Genomic DNA, 18,582 nt, shown 5'->3' with positions numbered 1-18,582 from the left:
CTGACACATATTATGTTTATAGCTTGTCCTACACAGACTAGCAACACTAGCTACACCTGCTACCATCGCAGAGGCTTTAACTGGTTTAACAGCTCAGTCATTCAGTGCTGCCAAATCACAGGACCAGGATTAGCATCAGTAACTAATGGCACATTTCCACTAAACAGTTTAAACTTGACTCTACTCGCTTGGATACCAGACTCATCGTTTTCCATTACTATAGTACCTCCTCAAACAGGGCGGGTTCATCATTGCATGTCTGACACAGTCACTGAAACTGAAATACGACCGAATGGGTTTTGTGTCAATAAATACACCAGACATTTCCTTGCTAAATGTTATAGATTAACGCATGTTTTGTTTTTAAACATGTCGTCTTTTTTAAGTGTTTTACAGTTTGGCATTGTTCGGTTTGATTCTTGAATCTGACGTCGCGCTCATCGGCTCAGCTGGCTTGGAACCTCTCCAGAGCAGGTACTAAGAAAAAGCATCAGGTACTATCACTAATGGAAAAGCAAAAAAAAATGATTAGAGTTGAGCTGTGCTGAGTTGAATTGAATCGCTGGAAGGATTACCTCAAATTCTTCAAAAAAACATATATTCATTTTAACATGGAAAGTTAAATAATCTGCTGCTGAGGGGTTATTACAGAGATTGTGGTACAGTTACAAATTCATTACACTAAACAACATGTACCAAACAATTCTCGCCGCCAACAGCAAACATGTACATCAGTTATAAATGCCTATTTCTGCACAATTTGAGACAAACTCTTTTCAGACAAGAGAAACTGGATAGATGTAGCAGCAGCTCAGTGGTCAAGTCCTGCAGACTGCAGCAGTGACTCAGCAGTCACCGGATGCTTTAATGCACAAACAAAAGGCCAGACTTGCCGTTCCCGATGCACGCGTTTGCTGCTTGGTGACGCTGCAGGGCTGAAAGGAGCGTGGCGACGCAGCGCACTTTAATTTTCCAACCCACTTCACAACTCTTCATCTCTAAACTCACAGACAATGAGACCGAGTGCAGGGAAAATGAGATTAAGTTAAGGGTAATAACTTTTTGATGTAAGGATCCGAACTTGTGTATGAAGAAGAAGCTCGAGGCATCAGTTCACGTTCATTAACTAAGCCCATTACTTTACGTGACTTCACTACTTGATTTATCTTAAACAGGAAATGAGGTCAGAATTATAGCAAATGTCTATGAAGGAGACAAAGACAAAATGTGTTTCTAGGACAGTATTGTTTTACCCTGTGCGCGTGTATTTGTCACCTTTTCATGACATTTTCTGTCATTAACGCTGACCTTGGCATGACTAGTAGTCCTCATGGAGACCAAAACCTGGTCCTAATGAGGCAGAACATCATTTCTCTCTGTGTGTGGTCCTGGAGACTGTTATTAAAATGGGAGCTGACACTTTTCTTCCCTTATTGAGCTCTGAAAATCACTCCAGGACCCAGACAAACAGTTTGGATTAAATTGGTTTCTCACATGCAAAAAAAGAATATCCAGCAGCCTCTCAACATTTATTTAAACTGGAAATCAGAAAAAACCCCAACATAATGATAGTGAAGAAATATTGGAACAGCTATTTAAAATATCTCTGGAACAAATATCTGTAATTAGAGGTGAACAATTAATTGTTTTTTTTCAAATCTAAATCACATTTTGAAACAATTCAGTTGAAATAAGATATTTTCCCTGAATCACTTTTGTTTTTAAACTGTGAGAGGAAACTGGAGAACCAGGAGAAGCTTTCTTGTTATATAATATATATATATATATATATATATATATATATATATATATATATATATACATACTTAAGGCCTGATACCTTGAAGTCACATGAAGTCAGTGATGTACTAAATAGCTTTAAAGACAGGAGTCTCCTTTTTTTTTTATAAAATGAAATTCATTGGATCCTCTTCCTGCTGCCTCTGTGAATGTGGAGCGCATATGTGGAGCAGTGCAGCGGCTGTGCCGCGGTCGATCACTGCTCCGTTTTAGATGCCTTTAAACAGGGTGTTCTCGTTTTGGGAGTTCAGACGTGGATATTTATATCAAACAGGTCAGCTGTGAAAGCTCTGTCTGACAAATGACCTTCCTTCCACTGGGCTTTGCAGTTAAGAACAGTGCAGTACACAGACCAAGAGGGAGAGTGAAGAGTTTACCTCCCCAAGACCAAGCCCATGTCAGTGGACAGAAGCAGAGCACATGACACATGGTGTCTACTCTTGAGTTATTTGTCAAGAAAGTGGATCACTGCAGATGTGTGATCTCAGTCGACACAGATGCTCCCGCTGTATCACACATTACCGAGTGTCACCTACGCATTCATCACCTGTGTTTGTCGGTAAAAGAAGACGTGACCTACATCTTGGTCTTTGCGAGAAAGGGAGGAACAAGCAGGGATGTTTCCTTTAGTCCACAGCCGTGACTATTTTGTGAGAATCCTCTATAAAGCTGTGAACACCATCATCGTCATGGTTGGAAACCACGTGATGAGTTCCCGAGGTTAAACGCAAGGTGTTTAACAGAATACATTATTTATACTAATTGACTGTAAATAAAAATGGACATAGTCTTCTGGTTTGAAAGTTTAGCCCAGGAAGTAGGAAGTGGCGGTGAGCTATAAGGAGGCAACTTCACTGGTTGTAGTAAGAAGTTTGTGTAGTCTGTGATAAAAATTGATTCATTTATAGTCATTAATGATAAATCAAACATTGTCTTCCTATCAACGTGGTGTGGCAGGAATTTAAATTGTTGTGGCTGACGCTGAAGCATTGTGTTGAACTCAACTTCCAATTTCCAATTTTTTCCAGGTTTGTGTATTAGACCTGAGGAAATGACACTCATCATTTGTGTGTTGATGTGTAAATTACCTAAAGGACTGACTGTCCCTGCCTGTCATCTTTGTCAGTATTTTCTTAAGGAGTAAATGATCTCACTCACTATTATGAAGACCCCTCCCTTCCCTATCATTAGAAGTGCTGGCATGCTGGCCTCTTCTTTCTCTTTCAGGCTTAGGGAAGCACGGTCATCATTGAGGTGACTACGCCACGTGGTTTAAAAACCTTCCTTCCCCTATTTCTGCTCCCTCTCATCACCAGCTCACATACAACATCTGTGTGGGCCACACATCCATGCATGCCTACACCGACTGACTTCTGACACTGATGCGTATTTTTTCTTGTTTTTTGGAAATAAATAATTACTTTCCTCCCCCGTTTTTGTAGCAGCCTAAGAGCCGGGCTGTAACAACATAGTTTCAGGTCCTCAGCAATTGAAGAATTGTAGCAGCCTTAAAATTAAGTTCTGATTAATTGTTGGAAATGGTGCATGGGTGATGGGTGTGTTACCACCAGGTTTGTGTGTGAGCCATTTATGCAGTCTAATGTGCAACGTGTGCAATAAAAGAGTGGTAGAGCCACAAAGAATCCCATGCGTTTGTGTGCGCGCCGCCAGTAAGCTCCTATGTTTAGCATGGTTTTTAAATAATTCAATATTGATCGGCTGCTATAAACATGATGAAACTAATGCAGGATCACTTATGACAGCTGGTACCTGCTTATAGGAGCCTCAACATGGCTCTGGTCAAGTCTCACTATGTCCACTTTTATGTCCAGTCTATGGTTAAAGGAAGGGTTTTTATTTTCTCACTTCTTTTGTGAGGGATTGGGGACAAGATCTATCCTGTCAGACATTCTGTCTTGTCCATGTTTCTGCTGCTTGGGCCAAACAGCAGCATTTCCAACTGACTTAGTGTCTTTGTTGTTGTGGTGTCACGTTGTACCAGTCTGCAGTTTAAGCGAGCAGTCAGCCTGCAGGCAGCCATCAACACTTGCTAATGCAGTCCCCTCTCTTCTGTTTCACCTGAGAAAAGCACACTGGAAGGTCAAAGGGACACGCTGTCCCTCGGGGGTTTCATTCTTCTGAAAAGATGGAGGAATTCACAGCGTAGCTGCATGACGCCAGCGCCTCCAGTGTTTGTGTCGGCGTGTTGTGGTTGTTTTGCACTTGTCAGCGCGGGAAGTATCAAGAGCAAAGTAGCAAATCATCCCTCACCCTCGCAGCTTAGTCATGGTGGTGTGAGAGTGGACGGCGTCTGTGGGCAGATCTGCTGAAGTGTTAGAACTCCTCCTGACTGCTGCACCAGCATGTTCATTTGAAAAGTGAAGGATATCATTCTACTGCCCTCGACAAAATCCTGCAGTCGGTCTTTCTCTCTCGTTCTGTGCTGAAAATCTCTACTCTATCTTTTTTCAGCGATATAACTGCACTGAGTCTGCAGGATAAAAAAATGTATCGTCGCCATTTCTTTTAGTGATGCCTTTAAATGTTTTTAATGTATTGTGAATATACCAGGATGTACCAACATTGATTTATCTGAATCACCTCTGCTTTTTTTTTACTTCATTTGTCAGGGGATGTAGTTTATGGTTGTGTTAATAAATTAATGAGCATTTGTTAACCTGTGAGATAGAGATGTGTGTTGACTGGAAAACTGAGTAGCCTTGATTATGGTTCAAGTGCTTTTGTTTCTCATTTTGACTCTTCTTTTCGTCTTAGGTTCTTTTCATTCTTCTTTCTTTTTCTATAATTTTGTTGTTGCAATGCTGTTGCAGTGGATTCATACGTTTCATTCTCTGTCCAGTCATAGTCATTGATTATTGCCCCTCATACACAGAGTACCAGCCAAGGCATCTTCACTCATGTACTGTAGCACATTTTAAACTGAATAATATTTAACCCATGGAACACAGAGCATTTAGGCTGCTTTTTTGTCCACTTTTTTTTTCATTTGAAAATGAAAACAACACACAGGGCTAGACAACAACCATAGCAACATTTTGATGTAAAAATTGTCTGTATAGTCTTTGTTTATAATTTATAATGTTTGTAATTGTTCTGGATCTCAGCACAGTGTCACTCTAGAACTCTGCCTACTCACGCAATACACACTCATTATAAAATCAGAAAACGCTGAAAAAAAGTACAAAACATTAACGGCGATTGTTTAAAAAACATAATATGTATCAAAACTTTGACTTAGGTCTTAAGTCTTGTGACCCGTTTAAAGTTCCAACCACATTTCTATGTTAAAGTATGACACTGTGATGCTCCAAAGTGGGCTTGGTCTTTCGACCGTTTCCCATTCATGTGTAGGTGGAAAGTATTCGCAGTTTTTTGTGATTTTTGTTGCCATGGTTACTCAAAACATTTAGAAAAGTCACATACTTTTAGTATAGACATACTATACTATGACTCTTTCGACCGATTTTGGACTATGTACTATACTATGACTTTTTTGACCGATTTTGGACGACATACTATACTATGACTTTATGGACTGATTTTAGACGACATACTATACTATGAATTTTTTGACTGATTTTGGACGACATACTATACTATGACTTTATGGACTGATTTTAGACGACATACTATACTATGAATTTTTTGACTGATTTTGGACGACATACTATACTATGACTTTTTTGACTGATTTTGGACGACATGCTATAGTATGACTTTTTTGGGTGATTTTGGACGACTTGCTATACTATGACTTTTTTGACCGATTTTGGACGACATACTATATACTATGACTTTTTTGTCAAAATTTGGACGACATACTATACTATGACTTTTTTGACTGATTTTGGACGACATACTTTACTATGACCTTTTTGACTGATTTTGGACGACATGCTATACTATGACTTTTTTGGGTGATTTTGGACGACATGCTATACTATGACCTTTTTGACTTATTTTAGACAACATGCTATACTATGACTTTTTTGGGTGATTTTGGACGACATGCTATACTATGACTTTTTTTGTCAAAATTTGGACGACATACTATAGTATGACTTTTTTGTCATGTTTTGGACGACATACTTTACTATGAATTTTTTGTCATAATTTGGACGACATACTATAGTATGACTTTTTTGACTGATTTTGGACGACATGCTATACTATGACTTTTTTGACCGATTTTGGACGTCATACTAATCTATGACTTTTTTGTCACGTTTTGGACGACAGACTATACTATGACTCTTTTGTCAAAATTTGGACGACATACTATACTATGACTTTTTTGTCAAAATTTGGACGACATACTATACTATGACTTTTTTGACTGATTTTGGACGACATACTTTACTATGACCTTTTTGACTGATTTTGGACGACATGCTATACTATGACCTTTTTGACTTATTTTGGACGACATACTATACTATGACTCTTTTGTCACATTTTGGATGACATACTATAGTATGACTTTTTTGACTGATTTTGGACGACATACTTTACTATGACCCTTTTGACTGATTTTGGACAACATGCTATACTATGACTTTGTATGACATTTTTGTCACGTTTTGGACGACATACTATACTATGAATTTTTTGTCAAAATATGGACGACATACTATACTATGACTTTTTTGACTGATTTTGGACGACATGCTATACTATGACTTTTTTGACCGATTTTGGACGACATACTAATCTATGACTTTTTTGACTGATTTTGGACGACATACTATAGTATGACCTTTTTGACTGATTTTGGACGACATACTATGCTATGACTTTTTCGACTGATTTTGGACGACATGCTATACTATGACTTTTTCGACTGATTTTGGACTATACTATAACTTTTTTGTCAAAATTTGGAAGACATACTATACTATGACTTTTTTGACTGATTTTGGACGACATACTATACTATGACTCTTTTGTCACATTTTGGATGACATACTATAGTATGACTTTTTTGACTGATTTTGGACGACATACTTTACTATGACCTTTTTGACTGATTTTGGACAACATGCTATACTATGACTTTGTATGACTTTTTTGTCACGTTTTGGACGACATACTATACTATGAATTTTTTGTCAAAATATGGACGAAATACTATACTATGACTTTTTTGACTGATTTTGGACGACATGCTATACTATGACTTTTTTGGGTGATTTTGGACGACATGCTATACTATGACTTTTTTGACCGATTTTGGACGACATACTTTACTATGACCTTTTTGACTGATTTTGGACGACATGCTATAGTATGACCTTTTTGACTGATTTTGGACAACATACTATGCTATGACTTTTTTGACTGATTTTGGACGACATACTATACTATGACTCTTTTGTCACATTTTGGATGACATACTATAGTATGACTTTTTTGACTGATTTTGGACGACATACTATACTATGACTTTTTTGACTGATTTTGGACGACATGCTATACTATGACTTTTTTGACCGATTTTGGACGACATACTATAGTATGACTTTTTTGACTGATTTTGGACGACATACTTTACTATGACCTTTTTGACTGATTTTGGACAACATGCTATACTATGACTTTGTATGACTTTTTTGTCACGTTTTGGACGACATACTATACTATGAATTTTTTGTCAAAATATGGACGACATACTATACTATGACTTTTTTGACTGATTTTGGACGACATGCTATACTATGACTTTTTTGGGTGATTTTGGACGACATGCTATACTATGACTTTTTTGACCGATTTTGGACGACATACTTTACTATGACCTTTTTGACTGATTTTGGACGACATGCTATAGTATGACCTTTTTGACTGATTTTGGACAACATACTATGCTATGACTTTTTTGACTGATTTTGGACGACATACTATACTATGACTCTTTTGTCACATTTTGGATGACATACTATAGTATGACTTTTTTGACTGATTTTGGACGACATACTATACTATGACTTTTTTGACTGATTTTGGACGACATACTTTACTATGACCTTTTTGACAGATTTTGGACGACATGCTAATCTATGACTTTTTTGACCGATTTTGGACGTCATACTAATCTATGACTTTTTTGTCACGTTGTGGACGACATACTATAGTATGACTTTTTTGACTGATTTTGGACGACATACTATAGTATGACTTTTTTTGTCACATTTTGGACGACATACTATACTATGACATTTTTGACTGATTTTGGACGACATACTATACTATGAGTTTTTTGTCAAAATTCGGACGACATACTATACTATGACTTTTTTGTCAAAATTCGGACGACATACTATACTATGACTCTTTTGTCACATTTTGGACGACATAATATACTATGACTTTTTTGACTGATTTTGGACGACATACTATACTATGACTTTTTCGACTGATTTTGGACGACATACTTTACGATGACTTTTTTGTCAAAATTTGGACGACATACTATACTATGACTTTTTTGACTGATTTTGGACAACATACTATACTATGACTTTTTTGGGTGATTTTGGACGACATGCTATAGTATGACTTTTTTGACAACATACTATACTATGACTTTTTTGTCAAAATTTGAACACAGTCTATACTATGCCTTTTTTGTGACATTTAGGACATTTCAAAGAACCATGCCTCAGTTAGGACTTGAACTGACAATCCTTCGCCTACTGGGCTTGTGCCTTATCCGTTAGGCCACCAGGTTGAGAGTTACCACAGTGTGATAACATACTAACCTATGACTTTTTTGACTGATTTTGGACGACATACTATAGTATGACTTTTTTGTCAAAATTCGGACGACATACTATACTATGAATTTATTGTCAAAATTTGGACGAAGTACTATACTATGATTTTTTGTCAAAATTCGGACGACATACTATACAATGACTTTTTGTCAAAAATCGAACACAGTCTATACTACGCCTTTTTTGTGACATTTAGGACATTTCTAAGAACCATGCCTCAGATAGGACTTGATCTGACAATCCTTCTCCTACTGGGCTTGTGCCTTAACCATTAGGCCACCAGGGTGAGAGTTATCACAGTGTGGTAACATACTAACCTATGACTTTTTTGACCGATTTTGGATGACATACTATACTATGACTTTTTTGACTGATTTTGGACGATATACTATACTATGACTTTTTTGACTGATTTTGGACGACATACTATACTATGACTTTTTTGACTTATTTTGGACAACGTACTATACTATGACTTTTTTGTCAAAATTTGGACGACATACTATACTATGACATTTTTGACCGATTTTGGACGACATGCTATACTATGACTTTTTTGACCGATGTTGGACGACATACTTTACTATGACTTTTTTGACCGATTTTGGACGACATGCTATAGTATGACTTTTTTGACTGATTTTGGACAACATACTATAGTATGACTTTTTTGAATGATTTTGGACAACATACTATAGTATGACTTTTTTTACCGATTTTGGACGACATACTATACTATGACTTTTTTGACTGATTTTGGACGATATACTAAGCTAGGACTTTGTTGACTGATTTTGGACGACATACTATAGTATGACTTTTTTGTCACGTTTTGGACGACATACTATACTATGACTTTTTTGTCAAAATTTGGACGACATACTATACTATGACATTTTTGACAGATTTTGGACGACATACTATAGCATGACTTTTTTGACTGATTTTGGACGACATACTATACTATGACATTTTTGGGTTATTTTTGACGACATACTATACTATGACTTTTTTGTCATGTTTTGGACGACATACTATAGTATGACCATTTTGACTGATTTTGGACGACATGCTATGGTATGACTTTTTTGACCGATTTTGGACGACATACTATACTATGACTTTTTTGACTGATTTTGGACGACATGCTATAGTATGACTTTTTTGACTGATTTTGGACAACATACTATAGTATGACTTTTTTGACTGATTTTGGACAACATACTATAGTATGACTTTTTTGACTGATTTTGGACAACATACTATAGTGTGACTTTTTTGACTTATTTTGGACGACATACTATACTATGACTTTTTTGACTTATTTTGGACAACATACTATACTATGACTTTTTTGTCAAAATTTGGACGACATACTATACTATGACATTTTTGACTGATTTTGGACGACATACTATAGTATGACTTTTTTGACCGATTTTGGACGACATACTATACTATGACTTTTTTGACCGATTTTGGACGACATACTTTACTATGACTTTTTTGACCGATTTTGGACGACATGCTATAGTATGACTTTTTTGACTGATTTTGGACAACATACTATAGTATGACTTTTTTGAATGATTTTGGACAACATACTATAGTATGACTTTTTTTACCGATTTTGGACGACATACTTTACTATGACTTTTTTGTCAATTTGGACGACATACTATACTATGACTTTTTTGACTGATTTTGGACGATATACTAAGCTATGACTTTTTTGACTGATTTTGGACGACATACTATAGTATGACTTTTTTGTCACGTTTTGGACGACATACTATACTATGACTTTTTTGTCAAAATTTGGACGACATACTATACTATGACTTTTTTGACTGATTTTGGACGATATACTAAGCTATGACTTTTTTGACTGATTTTGGACGACATACTATACTATGACATTTTTGGGTTATTTTTGACGACATACTATACTATGACTTTTTTGTCATGTTTTGGACGACATACTATAGTATGACCATTTTGACTGATTTTGGACGACATGCTATGGTATGACTTTTTTGACCGATTTTGGACGACATACTATACTATGACTTTTTTGACCGATTTTGGACGACATGCTATAGTATGACTTTTTTGACTGATTTTGGACAACATACTATAGTATGACTTTTTTGACTGATTTTGGACAACATACTATAGTATGACTTTTTTGACTGATTTTGGACAACATACTATACTATGACTTTTTTGACCGATTTTGGACGACATGCTATAGTATGACTTTTTTGACTGATTTTGGACAACATACTATAGTATGACTTTTTTGACTGATTTTGGACAACATACTATAGTATGACTTTTTTGACTGATTTTGGACAACATACTATAGTATGACTTTTTTGATCAATTTTGGAGGACATACTATACTATGACTTTTTTGTCAAAATTTGGACGACATACTATACTATGACATTTTTGACTGATTTTGGACGACATACTATACTATGACTTTTTTGTCAAAATTTGGACGACATACTATACTATGACATTTTTGACTGATTTTGGACGACATTCTATAGTATGACTTTTTTGACTTAATTTGGACGACATACGACTATGACTTTTTGGTCAAAATTTGGAAGACATACTTTACTATGACAATTTTGAATGATTTTGGACGACATACTATACTATGACTTTTTTGACTAGTTTTGGACAACGTACTATACTTTGTCTTTTTTGGGTTATTTTGGACGACATGCTATACTATGACTCTTTTGTCACATTTTGGACGACATACTATACTATGACTTTTTTGACTGATTTTGGACGACATACTTTACTATGACCTTTTTGACTGATTTTGGACGACATGCTATACTATGACTTTTTCGACTGATTTTGGACGACATACTATACTATGACTTTTTTGACTAGTTTTGGACAACGTACTATACTTTGTCTTTTTTGGGTTATTTTGGACGACATGCTATACTATGACTCTTTTGTCACATTTTGGACGACATACTATACTATGACTTTTTTGACTGATTTTGGACGACATACTTTACTATGACCTTTTTGACTGATTTTGGACGACATGCTATACTATGACTTTTTCGACTGATTTTGGACGACATACTATACTATGACTTTTTTGTCAAAATTTGGACGACATACTATACTATGACTTTTTTGACTGATTTTGGACGACATGCTATACTATGACTTTTTTGGGTAATTTTGGACGACATGCTTTACTATGACTTTTTTGTCAAAATTTGGACGACATACTATAGTATGACTTTTTTGTCACGTTTTGGACGACATGCTATACTATGACTCTTTTGTCAAAATTTGGACGACATACTATACTATGACTTTTTTGTCAAAATTTGGATGACATACTATACTATGACTCTTTTGTCACATTTTGGACGACATACTATACTATGAATTTTTTGTCAAAATTTGGACGACATACTATACTATGACTTGTTTGACTGATTTTGGACGACATACTATACTATGACTTTTTAGTCAAAATTCCAACAGAGTCTATACTATGCCTTTTTTGTGACATTTAGGACATTTCAAAGAACCATGTCTCAGATAAGACTTGAACTGACAATCCTTCACCTACTAGGCTTGTGCCTTAACCATTAGGCCGCCAGGTCGAGAATTATCACAGTGTGGTAACATACTAACCTATGACTCTTTCGACCGATTTGGACGATATACTATACTATGACTTTTTTGACCGATTTTGGGCGACATACTATACTATGACTTTTTGGACTGATTTTGGACGACATGCTATACTATGACTTTTTTGACTGATTTTGGACGACATGCTATAGTATGACTTTTTTGACCGATTTTGGACAACATACTATAGTATGACTTTTTTGACTGATTTTGGACAACATACTATAGTATGACTTTTTTGACTGATTTTGGACAACATACTATAGTATGACTTTTTTGACTTATTTTGGACGACATACTATACTATGACTTTTTTGACTTATTTTGGACAACATACTATACTATGACTTTTTTGTCAAAATTTGGACGACATACTATACTATGACATTTTTGACTGATTTTGGACGACATACTATACTATGACTTTTTTGACCGATTTTGGACGACATACTTTACTATGACTTTTTTGACTGATTTTGGACGACATGCTATAGTATGACTTTTTTGACTGATTTTGGACAACATACTATAGTATGACTTTTTTGAATGATTTTGGACAACATACTATAGTATGACTTTTTTTACCGATTTTGGACGACATACTATACTTTGACTTTTTTGTCAATTTGGACGACATACTATACTATGACTTTTTTGACTGATTTTGGACGATATACTAAGCTATGACTTTTTTGACTGATTTTGGACGACATACTATAGTATGACTTTTTTGTCACGTTTTGGACGACATACTATACTATGACTTTTTTGTCAATATTTGGACGACATACTATACTATGACATTTTTGACAGATTTTGGACGACATACTATAGCATGACTTTTTTGACTGATTTTGGACGACATACTATAGCATGACTTTTTTGACTGATTTTGGACGACATACTATACTATGACATTTTTGGGTTATTTTTGACGACATACTATACTATGACTTTTTTGTCATGTTTTGGACGACATACTATAGTATGACCATTTTGACTGATTTTGGACGACATGCTATAGTATGACTTTTTTGACCGATTTTGGACGACATACTATACTATGACTTTTTTGACCGATTTTGGACGACATGCTATAGTATGACATTTTTGACTGATTTTGGACAACATACTATAGTATGACTTTTTTGACCAATTTTGGAGGACATACTATACTATGACTTTTTTGACTGATTTTGGATGACATACTATACTATGACTTTTTTGACTGATTTTGGACAACATGCTATAGTATGACTTTTTTGACTGATTTTGGACAACATACTTTAGTATGACTTTTTTGACTGATTTTGGACAACATACTATAGTATGACTTTTTTGACTGATTTTGGACAACATACTATAGTATGACTTTTTTGACTTATTTTGGACGACATACTATACTATGACTTTTTTGACTTATTTTGGACAACATACTATACTATGACTTTTTTGTCAAAATTTGGACGACATACTATACTATGACATTTTTGACTGATTTTGGACGACATACTATAGTATGACTTTTTTGACCGATTTTGGACGATATGCTATAGTATGACTTTTTTGACCGATTTTGGACGACATACTATACTATGACTTTTTTGACCGATTTTGGACGACATACTTTACTATGACTTTTTTGACCGATTTTGGACGACATGCTATAGTATGACTTTTTTGACTGATTTTGGACAACATACTATAGTATGACTTTTTTGAATGATTTTGGACAACATACTATAGTATGACTTTTTTTACCGATTTTGGACGACATACTATACTATGACTTTTTTGTCAATTTGGACGACATACTATACTATGACTTTTTTGACTGATTTTGGACGATATACTAAGCTATGACTTTTTTGACTGATTTTGGACGACATACTATAGTATGACTTTTTTGTCACGTTTTGGACGACATACTATACTATGACTTTTTTGTCAAAATTTGGACGACATACTATACTATGACTTTTTTGACTGATTTTGGACGATATACTAAGCTATGACTTTTTTGACTGATTTTGGACGACATACTATACTATGACATTTTTGGGTTATTTTTGACGACATACTATACTATGACTTTTTTGTCATGTTTTGGACGACATACTATAGTATGACCATTTTGACTGATTTTGGACGACATGCTATAGTATGACTTTTTTGACCGATTTTGGACGACATACTATAGTATGACTTTTTTGAATGATTTTGGACAACATACTATAGTATGACTTTTTTTACCGATTTTGGACGACATACTATACTATGACTTTTTTGACTGATTTTGGACGACATACTATACTATGACTTTTTTGTCAAAATTTGGACGACATACTATACTATGACTTTTTTGACTGATTTTGGACGATATACTAAGCTATGACTTTTTTGACTGATTTTGGACGACATACTATACTATGACATTTTTGGGTTCTTTTTGACGACATACTATACTATGACTTTTTTGTCATGTTTTGGACGACATACTATATAGTATGACCATTTTGACTGATTTTGGACGACATGCTATATTATGACTTTTTTGACCGATTTTGGACGACATGCTATAGTATGACTTTTTTGACTGATTTTGGACAACATACTATAGTATGACTTTTTTGACTGATTTTGGAGGACATACTATACTATGACTTTTTTGTCAAAATTTGGACGACATACTATACTATGACTTTTTTGACCGATTTTGGACGACATTCTATAGTATGACTTTTTTGACTTATTTTGGACGACATACGACTATGACTTTTTGGTCAAAATTTGGAAGACATACTTTACTATGACAATTTTGAATGATTTTGGACGACATACTATACTATGACTTTTTTGACTAGTTTTGGACAACGTACTATACTATGACTTTTTTGGGTTATTTTTGACGACATATTATACTATGACTTTTTTGTCAAAATTTGGACGACATACTATCGTATCACTTTTTTGGTACAATTTGGACGACATACTATACTATGACTTTTTTGTCACATTTTGGACAACATACTATACTATGACTTTTTTGTCACATTTTGGACGACATACTTTACTATGACCTTTTTGACTGATTTTGGACGACATGCTATACTATAACTTTTTTTGTCAAAATTTGGACGACATACTAAACTATGAGTTTTTTGTCACATTTTGGACAACATACTATACTAATTTTTTTGGTACTATTTGGATGACATACTTTAGTATGACTTTTTCATCACATTTTGGACGACATACTATATTATGACTTTTTTTGTCAAAATTTGGACGACATACTATACTATGACTTTTTTGTCAAAATTTGAACGACAAACTAAACTATGACTTTTTTGTCACATTTTGGACAACATGTTTTAGTATGACTTTTTTGTCACATTTTGGACGACATACTTTACTATGACCTTTTTGACTGATTTTGGACGACATGCTATACTATAACTTTTTTTGTCAAAATTTGGACGACATACTAAACTATGAGTTTTTTGTCACATTTTGGACAACATACTATACTAATTTTTTTGGTACTATTTGGATGACATACTTTAGTATGACTTTTTCATCACATTTTGGACGACATACTATATTATGACTTTTTTTGTCAAAATTTGGACGACATACTATACTATGACTTTTTTGTCAAAATTTGAACGACAAACTAAACTATGACTCTTTTGTCACATTTTGGATGACATACTACAGTATGACTTTTTGGACAACTTTCTAAACTGTGACATTTTTGTCACTTTTTGGACAACATACTAAACTATGACATTTTGTACAATATTGGACGACATACTTAACTACGATATTTTGGTGACTGCATTATCAAATCTGAAAACGTTGATTGAAACTTGAAGTATTTTGACAAAGTGGTATTTTGGTGGAATCAACCTTTAAAACACCAAGTTTTAAAGCAGAGAGAGAGAGAGAGACTCACAAGTATGTCGACACTGTGATGTTCCTTGGTTTTTCTCCTTCTTTCGACAATTTTTCCATTCATGTGTATGTGGAAATTATTCGCGATTTTTTTCGCCATGGTAACTCGAAACACTTAGAAAAGTCACAGCACACCATTCCCAAATCCAACCATCCAACCGCACATTTTGATATAGGATGTGTGGGGTTTTTCTCAAAACTGTGGGAGGAGTTAGGCAGCAAATTATGGGAGGAAGAGGAAGAAACACATGAGATGCTTGCACTGCAATGCATTCTAGTGAGAACTCTAGGTTCTCACTCGTATGCCTTCCAGCAGCAGGCACTAAAAAGTAATTTAAGTCATGAAAAATGTCACAGATGAATACTCTTACTAGATAAGAGGAGAATGTGGTTGAATATAAGAGGATTTAATTCATTTTTTTTCATCCGTGGTATGCTGTCATTGCCAATTAGTTCACTGAAGAATGAAAATGCATAAAGGACAATTATGAGCTGCTGATTACCAGCTGCTTCTTCTTCTTCTGACTCTCTGAAAAGCTCCACTTTGAGCACCTTCCGAAGTTATGAGTTATTTCAGCATGGCAATTATTAAATGTAGGCAAATTACTTTTCCCTTGAATTCGATTTATTCCCTAGTCTATATCCAAATGGCTGATAATCCTGACAATGTGTCTGCCACTGCCATATCTATCTAAGGCTGTTAATATTTCAGAAATCAGCATCTTTCATGGAAATCATACCCAGATCCCGAAGCGATAACATAGCACTGCAAATTCTGGAGATGTACTGATGATCCCGGCGGATGGTGGAGTCACTGAGATCCCACTATTATTAGACCTCTCTAATATTAGAGTGTGCATCTGTGCTGAAACATAGGGGAATTAATAGATTAACATCACCTCTGAATGGAACGGTTTGTGGGAAAAGTGTTTAGGAGGATGAGGATGTAAGGGAACGTATATATATCTTATATTTTCTGTGTGTTTTTCTGTGCATTTGTGTTTTACTTGTTTAGTTGTTTTGGTCTGTGATGTAAAACCCGCAGGCTGCTTTTTAGCAGACAGTGGCACATTTCTGTCCATCATCTGAGGGGAAGTGAAAGAATTAAATCTCATATAAATGTTTTAGCTCAGAGTGTGTTGTTCTCATGGCTTTAATTTTGAACTACACACAGCAAACAGGTGTGACCCATTTCTCAATCACACTTTTGTTCTTGCATTGATACACATATGACCATACACTGACCTTAACAAGGTTTTCCAGATCATCAGCACGTTCTAACCTTTGTGCCTCAGTGAGATTGGATAACTCCAATACCTCAAGGTGGAGGCAGCTAACATATAGGTTTTTAATTTATTCTCTCTGTCTCTACAGGACAAAGGACGCTCCATCACAGGAGTGATGTCCTAGAGACTGTCGTTCTTGTCAACCCTGCAGAAGAAACTGTTGTATTAGAGGTAAATCAACATTTCTAGATGAGCTCTTCATCAAAAGAGGGATGGGAATCAGTATCGGTCAATATTGGTATCTGTCCGTTACTGGTCAAAATCACTGGGTCCGATATTGGACATAAAGAATAAAAATGTCAAATCTGATGCAATCCAAAAATCCTGTATAATGTATGTAAATGTCAGCAAGCGCATTGCGGCTGAGTCATGTTTGGCTCTCTTCTTTTTGGGAGAACAATATCTGATACACAGTTGGAGTATTATTATCTTTGAAATGAATCAGCACAAATGTGTTGGTAACAGCTTCATTGTCTAAAATTACTGTATCGGACTAATATCGTTATCAGTAGATTGTGGTAAAGTCTTAAGAAAAAGTTTACTTAACATCTTTCCTGAATCAAAACAAAAATTATTATTTAAATGAGGATTTATCTATCAGAGGAAATTAGAACGTGACCCTTGCCTGGCACTGGATGCCACCTGCTGGTACTTGACAGCTGTTAATTCTGAGTCCTACAGACACATTCACTCATTGCCAAAGCGTTTTGAAATTAGAATCCCAATTTCCAATCAGGTATTAATTACTAAAAGTAGGAAACAGCTGTCTGCATCTGTATCTATTTTTTTGGGGTGGGAAAAACATTTAAGTGATAAAGTGTTATCTCTCCCTTAATTGTCAGCTGTCTCCCCTTCTCTCTCTCTCGCTCTCATTCAGTGTGTGTGTGTGTGTGTGTGTATCTCTGTTTTAGATCCAGTCTCTAGTCACAGACTCAGCAGGACACAAACTTCTGGTCTTGAGTGGTCAGAGCTCAGATCACGGGGGTCTTCTCCTTCAAACTGGATTTTTCTCCTCCCAGACATTTTCTCGTGTCTTTACTGATCCTGGGGTGAGTCAG

The 18,582-nt window shown here is 35.4% G+C and overlaps 1 protein-coding gene across 1 annotated transcript in view; it reads left to right on the top strand.

The window, feature by feature from the left end:
• The window catches only part of LOC131469552 (microtubule-associated protein 1B-like), a 68,154-nt gene that overhangs the window by 32,530 nt on the left and 17,042 nt on the right, over positions 1–18,582 (top strand). Inside the window, exons 3-4 of the mRNA XM_058644613.1 lie at positions 17,613–17,695; positions 18,436–18,573. Coding sequence (XP_058500596.1) covers positions 17,613–17,695; positions 18,436–18,573 — 221 coding nt within the window. The remainder of the gene's footprint in view (positions 1–17,612; positions 17,696–18,435; positions 18,574–18,582) is intronic.

The sequence above is a fragment of the Solea solea genome, chromosome 12 (genome assembly GCF_958295425.1).
Source record: "Solea solea chromosome 12, fSolSol10.1, whole genome shotgun sequence".
NCBI lineage: Eukaryota > Metazoa > Chordata > Actinopteri > Pleuronectiformes > Soleidae > Solea > Solea solea.
The sequence above is the reverse complement of the archived record's forward strand: the minus strand, read 5'-3'. Positions and strand labels throughout refer to the sequence as shown.